At 37.5% G+C, this 13,206-nt stretch overlaps 1 protein-coding gene across 1 annotated transcript in view; it reads right to left on the reverse strand.

The window, feature by feature from the left end:
* The window catches only part of TDRD9 (tudor domain containing 9), a 58,898-nt gene that overhangs the window by 17,791 nt on the left and 27,901 nt on the right, over window positions 1–13,206 (reverse strand). The window contains 12 exon segments of the mRNA XM_040600327.1: window positions 2,717–2,824; window positions 3,736–3,816; window positions 3,818–3,856; window positions 5,518–5,571; window positions 6,541–6,585; window positions 9,151–9,214; window positions 9,696–9,759; window positions 9,843–9,945; window positions 9,947–10,006; window positions 10,694–10,825; window positions 11,208–11,305; window positions 12,778–12,882. Of these exon segments, the coding sequence (XP_040456261.1) occupies window positions 2,717–2,824; window positions 3,736–3,816; window positions 3,818–3,856; window positions 5,518–5,571; window positions 6,541–6,585; window positions 9,151–9,214; window positions 9,696–9,759; window positions 9,843–9,945; window positions 9,947–10,006; window positions 10,694–10,825; window positions 11,208–11,305; window positions 12,778–12,882 (953 nt within the window).

Genomic DNA, 13,206 nt, shown 5'->3' on the forward strand with positions numbered 1-13,206 from the left:
ATGGATTGCTGTGCTTCCTTGTCCACCACTGGGAACTACATTGAGGCAGCACACATCACCTGGGAAACAGAAGAAGCTACAGCCCTGCACATCCTGGCAGAACGGAGATCCTGCGGTATAGCATACGGAGATCCTGCGGTATGGTGGGACAGCTTGCACAACTGGAGAGCACTTATGGATGGATACATGCTCGTGAGGGATGACAGACAAAGAGCAACCTCCTGGTCTTCCCTGTGTGGAGTAGCTCAAATATAAGGTGCTCTTACACCGAGCAGACAATGTGACAACCCAGCTCTTGTGGGTCAGGATAAGATAAAGAGATCAGTAAGGGTAACACTGAGGTGGCAATTTATAACAGAGCTGTTAGGATCAAACAGATCATCTTCAGGCAGCTTACAGAGGACTCCAGATCACAGATCCTGCATCTCGGGGGGAGACAAAAAGCTCCCTGATAACCTAGAAGGGCAGGACTAGCTCCTAGATTTCTGAAGGGTGTTGAAAGTAACTTGTTAACACAGGTCATGAGCCAAACAGGGCTCTTCTGTATCTGCTATTTGTGAACAATGTAGAACTTGTTATGGAAGTGATAATCAACGGCAGCCTGGGCTGGAGCAACAAGGAAAGAGGGGAGCTCAAGATCCTGAGAATGGGTAAGACAAGTAGCAGAATACACGTCCCAAAATCTAGGACAGCATAGTTGGGGAGTTGGGATTCCATGGGAAGTTGCAGAATCTCCACCTTCAGTGCTTTTTCCAAACCCAAGGGGATGAAGGCCTAAGAAACATGGTCTGAATTCACTGTTAATCCTGCTTTGACCACATCACCAGACTACGTGACTTCATGAGGTCTCCTCCAAACTGAATTATTAAATTATTTTGTTACTCTTCAATTTTAATCCTAAACCCACCACAAACCAACAAAGTTACTGGAACTGCAACACCTTTTCAAAGGCATTCTGTTAAGAATGACGTTCCGGTTAAATATATTGGATTGTAAAGTATAGTGCATTCTATAGGTGGTATATAGTCAAGTATAACGGGTTATGACTTTAACAGATATGACCAAGGCAACAAGAGTTAATCACTCATTTCACAATTTTGTAAGCTAAACTAGCTTGAAAACTAGCTCTACAAAGCAACAGAACAGCCTTCTCCTACCTTGTAACACCTGCCTCACTCAGGAGGCAGATGAGATCCAACATAAAAGGGGACATGCTGTCAAAAGCAAAGCAAGACTACAGCAACACCAGTTTACATCAGTTTAAGGCTGTAGTTTCACAATTATTAATATGCTGCTGCAGCCAGATATCAATTTCTCTATCTTTTTTCCATCATCTCTTACAGGAGATCTTGCTTTAATACAGAATCACAGAATTCCTAACTAGCAAGTTCAAACTCCTAGACGTTGAACTGTTTTTCAGAGGCAATACAACTGTCAATTCTTGAATAATCTAATAAGAAAGAACAGCTTGGTTTTAGAAAATCTTCATATGCCTTGAAGTTACAGTACCAAGATCAGGTGCTGGTCAAAAATATGGTCTAGCTCAGTCTGCAGAAACTGCCTCAAGGCAAGATGATTTAGAGAGACCATAAAGTAGGAGGAATAACTGCCTTCTATCTCTTTGGGACACACCATTAGGAGCATCACATGGCTATAAGAAGACTGCCAAATTGACAGCTTGAGGAACTTGCAGCACTTGTGACCAAGGGGATCACTTATACTGATGAAGACACAGGGCTTACTTCTTCCTTCTTCAAGATAACAAGCAGTTGATATATGAGCAGATCAAGAGTTAAAGTAAATAGCTCCTTAAATCTAACAGTTTAATCTTAATCAATGTTGCTCTGGCAAGACTGATCTTGTCTTTCTTTCACAAGATTGAGTTGTTTTGCTTCAATATTCTTAAATAATGTTTAAAACTTCAAAAATATACATAAATGTGTTTGTGCATGCATATTGTCATGCCAGCATCTCCTTCAACTAGCCTCTCTTCTTGGGTAAGCAGTAAGGCACACAAAAAAATTCCTTCTCAGTACGCTTTGAGTTTCTCTCCTGCCTTTTCATCTATCTTCTCTTGTGCCAATACAAGTCTATTTTTTGAGGCTCACTGATTTGCACGTTTGTTTTCTTTAAGCATAGGTCACTGTGATTTTACAGTGTTACATCTAGTTCAGATACACCAAATATTTTCCTACTACAGATTATGTACCATTTTGCAGAAAATCAACACAGCCATTTCCAACTTGCACTTATTCAATCAGGTAGGAAGAAATTCCTAGAAGATAAAAAAGCATAGTGCAATACCTGAATAACCTTAAAAGCAACAAGCATGTATGCCAAGCACTATCAAGCAGGAGATTACTAATATTGAAGTTGCAACACTTCATAAAATACTAATTAAAAAGTACCCTTGGTAGTCCCTGTTCTATTCTTCACATCTTCTATTAGTTTTATGGAAGTTGTTTGCCTGGGCAAGTTCAGCAATCAAACGCAAGGAGGCAGTTCTCAGTAGTTCTTCTAAAACTGACCACCCACACAACATTTATCATATTGAAAGAAAGGGAGATGGGAGACACGACAACTTACCAGGTGAAGATCAGAGTAGATTAATATTTCTGTCCTTGCCCAAGACAGAACAAAACTTGAAAATACTGCCCAAACACTACATATTTTTACTACTTGATGCTTTATCAAGTCACCCCCCTTCTTAACATACCAGTACAGTGGTTTTTGGATCTTAGCCATCAAGGTATCTCACAGCAATTTTTTCATCACATTTTCCACAAGTAAAGTAGTTTGGATATAAAGCACCAGCTATTACAACCTGAAGTCAAGAAAATATTTTGTAATATGCAGTAGATTATGTTCAGTTTCTTGAAAAGAGATATGCCAGCAACATAATGATACTTCATACGAAGATTTTTTCCTACATTTTTTCTAGACATTACTGTAATTGTGGACTACACGTTAATTCATGCAAATCCTTAGAAACATACCTTCATGAAGAGATTAATTTTCTAGAACAATCGTACAACACTAATATTATGTATGCAGACTTGCTCTATGAAAACTAATTGTTAGCCCTGATTTCAAGAGCACGCTCAATTTCAAGTAAGTTTACACAAAATAACTACAAGAAAACTGTTCTGTTTCCATGTTACAACTTACAGTATTTAAAAATTCAGCTCTGAAAAGTTCACTGCTTACATTTAAGCCAACTACCAATGAAACAATAAGCAGGTCTGAAAATAAAATCACTACTAATCAGTCCAAATAAACCAAGAAATTTATTTGGAAATTTGACAAACTTACAGTAGCTGAAAGACATCTAATCCACTCCCCACCCACCCACCCCCAATAACCAACAAGCACTCGGAACAAGTAAAAACAGCATTTTCAAAACTGTTAGTTCTTAGCCTTCCCACACAAACCATCTTTCTTTAAAGTATGCAGTTTAACTCATCTCAGTATGACTTCGTTTTATTTTGATGAACTGTCAGAAGTGAAGGGACAAACAGAGAGCCAACTTAGTGTGAATTATGAACAATTAAAAGAACATTAGTTGTCCTTCTAAATTGTCAACAAGAATTACTTTTTTTTTCCCCACCTGCAATCGCAAAAATCTACGGGGAATTGTGAAACACGAGTATACTAGTTCACCAGTGCTACCGTACAAAAATCCAGTTATAAGTTTTGCAAATAATGGCTCTCCCCTTTAGAGTCAAAGAGCTTTACCTGCAAAATGAAGTGTTGTTTGTATACACATTCCTGACCAAGAGCAGATGGTTGAGCATTAACAGACATGTTAAATGCGCTCGCTGACTCATTCTTTCAAGTTGTGAAATAACTCTGCCACCTGAATGTGAATGCTTATGTTAGACATTAAACACATCAAAACTGTCCACAAATTAAAATCTGTTAGTAAGTGTCTAAATAAGTGGGAAAGCTTCCTTTCCTTTAGGTGACTAGTATGTATTTCACCTAACATGCTGCTTAGCATCTCTACTTTGGAAAGTTATTTCAGCACTGTAACTAAACCAGTTTTCCTGACATCACTTTATAAAGTAGAGTTCTGTAGTCACAAAGCATATTATGCATATACACGTCAAACAGAATTAGAAAAAGAACTGAAATAACCTTTTACAAGACTATATACTGATTCTTCATTTAAATCATTTGGAGTTTGTATCTTAAAAGGTAAAAAACATACTAACAACAACCTGGACTTCTGGACCTAACTGTAGCAGTGACCGCATATACTGCACCCCCAGATCAGCAGACAACTTTAAGCAAGATCAAACTTACGCCCTACAGCAGAACATGCTCTGTTAAGCTTTCAATCCTAAGCACTTCCAAGAGGCTTCCATAAGCAGCCACTGATTCTTCAACCACACAGTGAACATCTTCAAGTGTCACAAATGATTCTGGAGCACATGTACAAAAGTACAGTCCACTCAACTGCTTCAATCTACATTTTCCTTTCTGCTGCTGGTAGTTTTAGGATACTAAAACTCCCACTTCCCTCATAATCAGAAACCAGTCTGGCTGCTTCAGTTCTGCAAAACACACATGGAATTATAAAATTCTATCTGGAAGCGTAGCAAATTAAAAAGCCCAGATTTTCTTAAGTGTTAGTGTAGGTGTCCATTCTAAACTCCTTAACTATTATGTCATGTACAACCTCTTCCTGCTTTATCTGAAACTGAGCCAAGAGAATACCAACTACCTGGGAAGCTATCACAGGCTATCAAAACTGATCCTTCAGCTCTCCAGTTTTATAGAATTTGCTTTTTTCTCATTTTGTCCTTGGTATCAGATAAACAAGCTAAGAAGATATTGGCATTTCTTATCCACACGCTTGCTTATCAGAAAAGCTTTTTTTTTTTTCTCCTCTGCTTTTTTAATATAGGCCCTACACTGTTCACACCAAAGGTATGAACTGCTGTAATAACGGGAAAGGCCATGCCCTGCCAATCAGAGATGTTCAGGAGTTTTATTTATTTCCCCTCTCAACATACCACATTAAGCTTGAAGCCCTTTGTGATGCAGTTTTCATTAACTGCTACATAATGTTAGCAACAAAGCCCCACAAATTGTCCAGTCCTCATTATGTAGCTGTATTTGCTTAAAATTATCTTAACTATAAGACAAAAGTTATGTAACAAGAGATAGCAGTCACACCACATCTAGTGTATCTAAGGAACCTACAGAATTAGCATGTAATAATGGAGGTCTCTTAGAAAATGTGACTATAGGTAATCCAGGAACTATGACTGTAAGTAATAAAGGCTCTGCCTTAAAACATACTTGCAGTACTGATTCTCCAGCTTTAAATAGTGCCATCTCTCCCTCCCCAAACAAACAAAATCTCAAAATTCAGTTTATTTAAAGAAATTATACAGCTCTATATATTGATACACAGTAATACAGTAGGCTTATTCAAGAGCTTAACATTTGTAGAAGAAAAGGAGAGCTAATACTTTTTATATGCAGAACGACTTACCCATTTCACCTTACCTCTCTAATCTTCTCTATATTAATGCCATTTGATTGACACCACTCACGCTCTGCCTGGAAAAGTGAAAAATGCAAACGCAAACACTCTTAGAAACTTCTATCTTCTACTGCTTGTAAGCTTTCTCTCATACCCTTCTGTGTAGACACAGTAGTTTGTATATACATAGTCATGGAAGAATTTGATCTCACAGCTTTCTTTGCATCCATATCAATCAAGTGTTATGACATGTATGAAAACACAAGACATAATTGACTAACAAACTAGACCCTGGTTACCACCAGGGCAGCTGTAGGTCATCTAGATTTTTCATATAAGCCCACAAGTCCAACTCCTCTGTGTTGCCACTACAGAATCTACTTCAAGATGGACGTTTCTTCAAAAAACCTCAAAACCAAATGAACTTTTTTATCTGGATGTATAACCTTAGCAGAAAAGATTCTGGCCACCCTGACTACTCATTATAATACACTGTATGCTATGCACTGGTGTTCATAAGGCATATTATCCTCTGAAAGAAACAGAGAAATAAAAAAAGGTTTTATCTTACATACACACAAGAAAGACCAGAGGCAGTTATTGTGTGCATCCTACTGGGTTTTTGTGACTGATGCACATAAAGATCTTCCACCTTTGGGGTTGGTTTTTTTTTGTGGGTTTTTTTTTTTTTTTTGGAGGGGGGGATATGTGTGTTTCTTTAAAAAAAAATACACAAGAGACACTTCAGACACTTCTGCATATGAAAAATGTTTATTTCAAATACGGTTCAACCTTCCTTTTCAAATCTCTAACCACTATTGATCCATCTGTGAAAGGGACTACATAAGGGATTACCTTCAAACACTCAGCACTGGATTCAAAGACTCATGTTCTCTCAAAGCCGATGTTTCTATTTACTTACGAAAAAGATATCTAACTATTATAAAGAAGGATTGCTAGCAAAAAATCCTTACTAAGAATAGAAAACACTCCAGCAGTGAAGTCACCAACCTTGAATCGAAAAGAAGAAATAAAGTTTAACTAACCTTGTGATGTCTCCAGTTCCCTTTTTGCGTGCAGGCCTGCCATGCCTGAGAAAGAAATGGTGTAGTGTTCAGGTACGAACTGCAGTACTTCAGTAATAATTATTACAAATATTAATGTGACATTTAAAACGATGAAGTTTTTTCCACATCTATACTGAAGATAATTTTTTAACACTGATTTAAAAACCAGAGATGTCTTTGGGTTAACACAGACTACAAATATGTAAGCACAAAAGTGCATAAGGAAATCTGCACCACAGTAATGTAGGTCGGAAAAGTCTTCTTCGGATCAATTGTTCCAACATCCCACACAGCACAGCCAACTCAGATCAGATTTTTAAGGGTCTTGTCCATAAAACCCTGAGTAACTTTGACGGACCTCATGGCTGAACCTGCTCTGAGCAAGACTATAGACCTCCTGAGGTCCTTTCCAGCCTCGGTTATTTAATGATTCTAGTCTAACATGACACTTGCCTGGTTGGTCCCTAAGTAGATATAAATATTCCTCAGTCTTATGAATAGTTTTACTGTATTTTGTTGAGGGTGAGCAATAACTCTTGGTCTTCCTTTGCTCTTATTCGAGCATACAAAGTGGTACGGCTGCAAAATATAATTCTAAGGATGCATTATGCAGGGCTGAAAGCCTGGCAGGGTTATAAATGCTGTACAAGGCATGCTAAAGAACAAGAATAGCTGTAGGAACCTAACTATTCTGCCTTTAAGTCTGCACAGAGGTCACGGCATGCATTGCTGCATATGCAGACTGAGTAGTTTAAGCACAACTGGATGAACTAATTACATATATGGCCTCAAACTTGCCATCAGCTCCTGCAACTGAACTGTAAACACAGCATTTCGGTCACTGAATTTCTGGACATAGCTTAGAGGTTCTGGATCTTAAAGGACTAAGTTCTGATCCATGTTGGGAGAGTTACAATAGCCATCTGATAACACAGCAACATACAACAGGTTAGCCACCTAGTTTTCAGAGAGGAAATGGACCGAGTTTTAAAGCACATACAAACATTCATGAATAAATATAACTTGGACGCTTTGACTTGATGTTGTAATAAAGCAGGCTACTTTCAGAATCTTTATTTTCTCCTTGCTTTGAGACAAAAGTAAGTGAACCAATTGATCCAGATACAGTTCTGACATGGATGCATCCCAGAAAATGGGGCTGGAAGAAAAATCAACATACCTAGAATACTAATGCAAATGAATTAATTTTTAGGCCGCAAGTCTATGACAGATTCCCACAGAATCCATTTCTTCTAGTTTGACAGCATGCCACCTCATAATACAGTTTTCCAGCTTACTGTGGATACTATTATCATAGCTGAATAGCCAGACTCCATTTCCCTACCTTGATTCAAGGCTGATGTACTTATTTTTAATAATGATTTTGACATCCACCACTTCCATAGCCAAGCCTTATCGTATGTCAGGAAAAAACCCTTCACTTATTTGACATTATTTTTTTTAAAAAAACAACACTGCCCCTCTTGGAAATCATATCACTTAAACCAGGCTGATTAGCCTTTACTTCCCTGGATTCTTCTCTTTCTACTACCAAAGCTTTTGACCTTTTCTAAATCACTGAGATCTTTTCATAAGCAAGAGCTTAAAAAAACAATGCTAATAATTCACAAAACTTCAGCCTACCCTGGAAGAAATCTAATCCGAACCAGGAAGTTTGCAAACAAGCTCTTTCCCTGTTCTCTTCTCATACTCAGCCATTCAAAACATAAAGCTTTCACATTACACACACCCCCAAGATACTGCACAGGAAGCTCTGTTTGAATATGTTTGTTTTCCTGGACAACATACTGGGGTTTATAGAAATATTACCTTCAGATTAACAGGACATGAGGTAAATACAGTCTACAACAGGATAAGGGTATTCAGAAAACATGATGCTTGAGCCTCAGGATCAGTGGGTATGTGTGGCATACATGTCCATGTATGCTTCATAAAATTCTGACAGCAGAGTACAGAAAAACAAATCAGCTTTCAAAGTGAAAAAAGGCCAACATACACAAAATAGAATAAATTAAATCTGCAACTGAGGATTTTGGAGTCTCTGGAAGATTACAGGACATTACAGACCATCCATAATGGAAAACGTTGGATTTTGAAGAGCAAGTTCCTCTAGCAGAAGTCTTTCCCATGCTGCTGTATCGGCTCCACTTGAACCAGCAGGGATCGACTCCTGTCCATGGTACTGGGCTACCGCACCGCCAGGCATACCGAAACAGCGCATTGGGACAGAATAAAATCCTGCAGTCAAAGCTGTGAAGCCTGGAGAAAGGACATCAAACTTTCCTGTACTAGAACTTACCAGTCCAAACTGCCCCCAATTAACTACCAATAGCTACCAATGTCACCACATCTCTGGCATTTTATTTTTGGCTATTACAACAGAGACAATCAAAACTACTAGTGCTACACAGTAAGACACGACCTTCAAAAAGTATCACTAAGTAGCTAGGTAATGTGATGGTTTTAACAACTTCAAAGCACAAATACTGCACTGATACTACAAAGGTGAGAAGCTCCATCTTGGTCTATCATATTTCACTGGACCATAAGCCAGAACAAAAGACTTACCTTAAATGTGTTCACAATTGCAATACAGTCACTCTTACTATTGTCAGCAAAACACAGTTTTTTCCTGGCAATATAAACCAAAAGAATGAACAATGTTTTTTTCAAATATTGAACATATTATACAGCTCAGAATGCTACACTAATAACACCTTCCAGGACTATTAATAAACAAAGCCAATACATTTCTTGCAATTAGTTGTTCTTATTCACATCTCCTTGCTAAACTGTGTGGGCGCAATAACAAAGAAAATAATACTTTCTGTTTTAAAAAAATGTTTTAACAGACACTGCAATATGTTCACATCAGACAGGCAAAACTGAAGAATCAGGTCTTGTACTCAGAAAAGGATGTTAGCTCTGTGATATTAATTAGTTAACACAAATAGCTATCAGTATCTCAGCTGCCACAGAAAAGCTTCTTTTAGCACTGCCTGGCACTTTTCATAGAAAACAAGACTCATGACATGGAAAATTATATTTAGTGGTCAACTTAGCCCTCTACCCCCAAATGTTGTCAGAAAGTTGTAAAATGTCTAGGGTAATACTTGTGTCCATGAACATGCTTTTTGAAAGATACCACAAAAAACCTCCACAAAGACAGTGCTGCAGCTACAACAAAACCAGAACAAAATGAAAACTTGCATATCACTTGTTTTTAGAGAAATGTTCTCACATATTTTTCTTTCAGTTACCTATAATAAGGCATTCTTCTAAGCACCTGAAGACATGCCCGAGGACTATCAATTTTCCAAGATGCAAATCCACTGGCAAGTGTGCCAATACCATTCCTAAAAGAAGTCAGAAGAAAATCCACATGATGGTGAGCTGTTTGTGCACAAGTTGTAAGTGCTCCCAGCTAGAGAAATTAAAATGTATTCACTTGTGAAATTTGATAGAGTAAATAGAAGACCAGTTTGTAAGAAAAAAAGACAAGCAGCAAGCAATTATCTCAAAGTGACATCGATTAGTATCAAAACTGTAATTAAATTGAAGTCTTAAATCGATTTTAAAAGCCTAGTATTTTGAAACCAAAGCATCTACTATATATACTGGTCATAAAAGCAAGCTAGAAATGATACAAGTGGCTTTTCTTATACATTTCTTGGAAAAGAAGTTTAGTGTAGTCAATGTTTTACCCCTTACCAACCTTATAATTGAAAAGTAGAATCACCAACCTTGCACAGGTCAGAAAAGGATCTTCAGGTTGACCTTTATACATCATAAGGTGTCAGAGTGTGATTTTACTACTTTGTGTAAGTGAAATTGTTTATTAATGAGTTCAAGTTCTCTTACTTTTTTTCCCCTATTCTTTCTTGCCACATATGCTAGTTCACAGTGCCATTGTTCCCTGATGAAATTATAATCTTATTTTAATGAAGGAACTGAAGAGGATAGTAACCAAAGAACAGTCCAATGCAAGAAAGATTCTCTAGGTATAGTTCTTATCTCAGGTACCAGTTAAGGCTACTACTACCTTAAATACTGAGAAAAACACAGTACATTTTTATTACCTTAATTTTAACAGCATTAAAAGAATGCCTACCTCTTTCAGCTGTAGTATGGTACGTTCAATGTCACCTGCACTGGGTGGAGAAAGAGCTGTTGCCAGCAAGGCTTTTGGTTCCCCCATATCAAGCTCTTTTATTCTTAAAACTGTAGATCCCAACTGACAATGCTGAAATGAACACAATGTTACTGTTACTTTCCCACCATGAGAAGTGTGATAAAGTGTTTTATATGATAAATAAGTTAAAAGTTTACAACTTATTAAAAATGGAAATTTATTTTGTGTAACTAAGGATATTTTTATTTTTAACAGAGAGCTTGCTTCTAATCCACATCCATTTTACGGCTATAATGCATCTCCTTCTAATGGGGAATGGTCCTTGTGAATAATTTATCAACTTGAATTCTATGCAGTGTTACAGTTACTAGTAACTATTCAAATTGTACACTGTCTTCAGGAAAAGTAAAGCAAAACTTTGTAATGTCTCTGCTATGACCACCTGCATTTAAAAAAATGAAAATCAATCTGAAATGTTCCCCAAAAGTCTTACCAGTATCTCAGGTACTGACTTCTCTGGAATAAAGTCTGTCCAGAAGTCCTTGTTTACAAGTCTGTAACAATACCCCTTGGAAACACGTCCAGCACGACCTGCACATAAAAGAACAAATGACCAAATTTTAAACTGCCTGATTTTCAGGCTTTTCAAAATGCATCCACCTACAAGCTTGCTGGGCAGCTGAGCAGTATGTGAAAGCTGATGCTGCAGGCTGACCAGTATTTTGCTCTCTTGCAGCAGACAGGCCCAATTGAGACATTCTCTCTATCCTATCTCTATCAGATGAAATCATTTTGCTTTCAGCAGTAACTAACAAAAGAGTTGCTTAAACTATTCACTCAAATACCTCTTTTGTATAACTTCCCTCAAATCAGCACTCATCTTTCTCAACTGAAAATACAAGACTGCACCCCTTCAGGATAGACGTGAAGGAAAGGGCACGTTGAAAGGACCCACACTGGAGCAGTTTGTGAGTAACTACAGCCCATGGGAAGGACCCACACTGGAGAAGTTCATGGAGAACTGTTTCCCACAAGAGAAACCCCACAACAAAGTGTGGAAAGAGTGTGAGGAAGAAGGAGTGGCAGAAACAACGCGCAATGAACTGACTGCAACCCCCATTCCCCATTGCTCTGTGCCACTCAGCGGGTAGAGAAATCAGGAGTGAAGTTGAACCCAGGAAGAAGGGAGGGGTGGGGGGAAGGTATTTTAAGATTAGGTTTTATTTCTCGCTACCCTAACTCTGATTTGATCCCAATAAATTAAATTGATGTCCCCAAGTCAAGTCTTTTTTAGCTGTGATGGCAATTGTTACATCATCTCCCATGTACTTAATCCTGACCCACAAGCCCTTTGTCATAATGTTTCTCCATCTGCCAGTTGAGGAAGAAGAGTGGTAGAGTAGCTTTGGTGAGCACTTGGCATCTAGCCAAGATCAATCCACCACAAGCTTTAACTGCAAAGTCATTATAATATTTAAAAATGAAGATATATTCATATTACATCATAAAGATGTAACTGTTATTAATTTATTTAGTACTCTTCAACTGAAATGGAAACATTTGGATATTAAGAGTACTGTCTTACTAGAAGAGCCAATATGCAAACTTACTTAACCTTGTGCTACAAACACCGGTCTACACTTGAAACACTGCTGTGGATATTTTCAACTGATTTAAGAGTGACAAATAGACATGAAAGTTTCTTTCACTGCTGAAACTCCCAAGTAACTAATATAATAAATACCTAGCAGTACCTACCTCCTCTTTTTAAAAATGGCCTGTGATAGAAAACGATTACTATTAAATAACAAATCATCCTTACAAATTTTACAGTCCCTGAAACATTCCTCTGGAAAAAATACTTGAACAAAATAAAATATTCAGGCATAGTTGTTTAATCACTGTTTAATATCCTGACATGGTAAGGAATTATGTTTTTTGTATAAACTATTCATGCCAAAAATAATCTGTGCTTTTTACTGTTAACAAAATGAAAAGCAACATCTAATTCTCCATGAAGATTAGCTTCTAAAATTCCTTTCCATTACCTGTTGTCATCTTACCTTTTATTTGATTACAGTTTGTTTTAGATGCCCAGAAAAGTCTCAAGCTCTGGTAATATGTTTTCTCATCACAAACCAAAGTTCTAGTTAAGCAGAAATCTATCACTGCAACTGGGGGGGGGGGGGGGGGGGGGGGGCGCGCAGAAATCTAGTATTATTACAAAACAATTTATCCTCATGGCACTGGGAAAGAATACTGGTTAATTCTGTATTATCAGAAAAGGAAAGTTTCAATTACTTGAAAACCAGTAACAAGAACACCAGATTTATAAACAACCAGGCCCAGGATACTCTGAATACTAATGGAATTTAAAATAGTTTTTAACATAAATATAATAAAGTTAGAGCAGATGGCAAACATTAAAAGACAATTATTTAAGCATTTAGACATTCCATATAAAAATTTGCTTAATCTGATGCAATTATTTC

The sequence above is a fragment of the Falco naumanni genome, chromosome 7, assembly GCF_017639655.2.
Source record: "Falco naumanni isolate bFalNau1 chromosome 7, bFalNau1.pat, whole genome shotgun sequence".
In the NCBI taxonomy this organism is placed as follows: Eukaryota; Metazoa; Chordata; class Aves; order Falconiformes; family Falconidae; genus Falco; species Falco naumanni.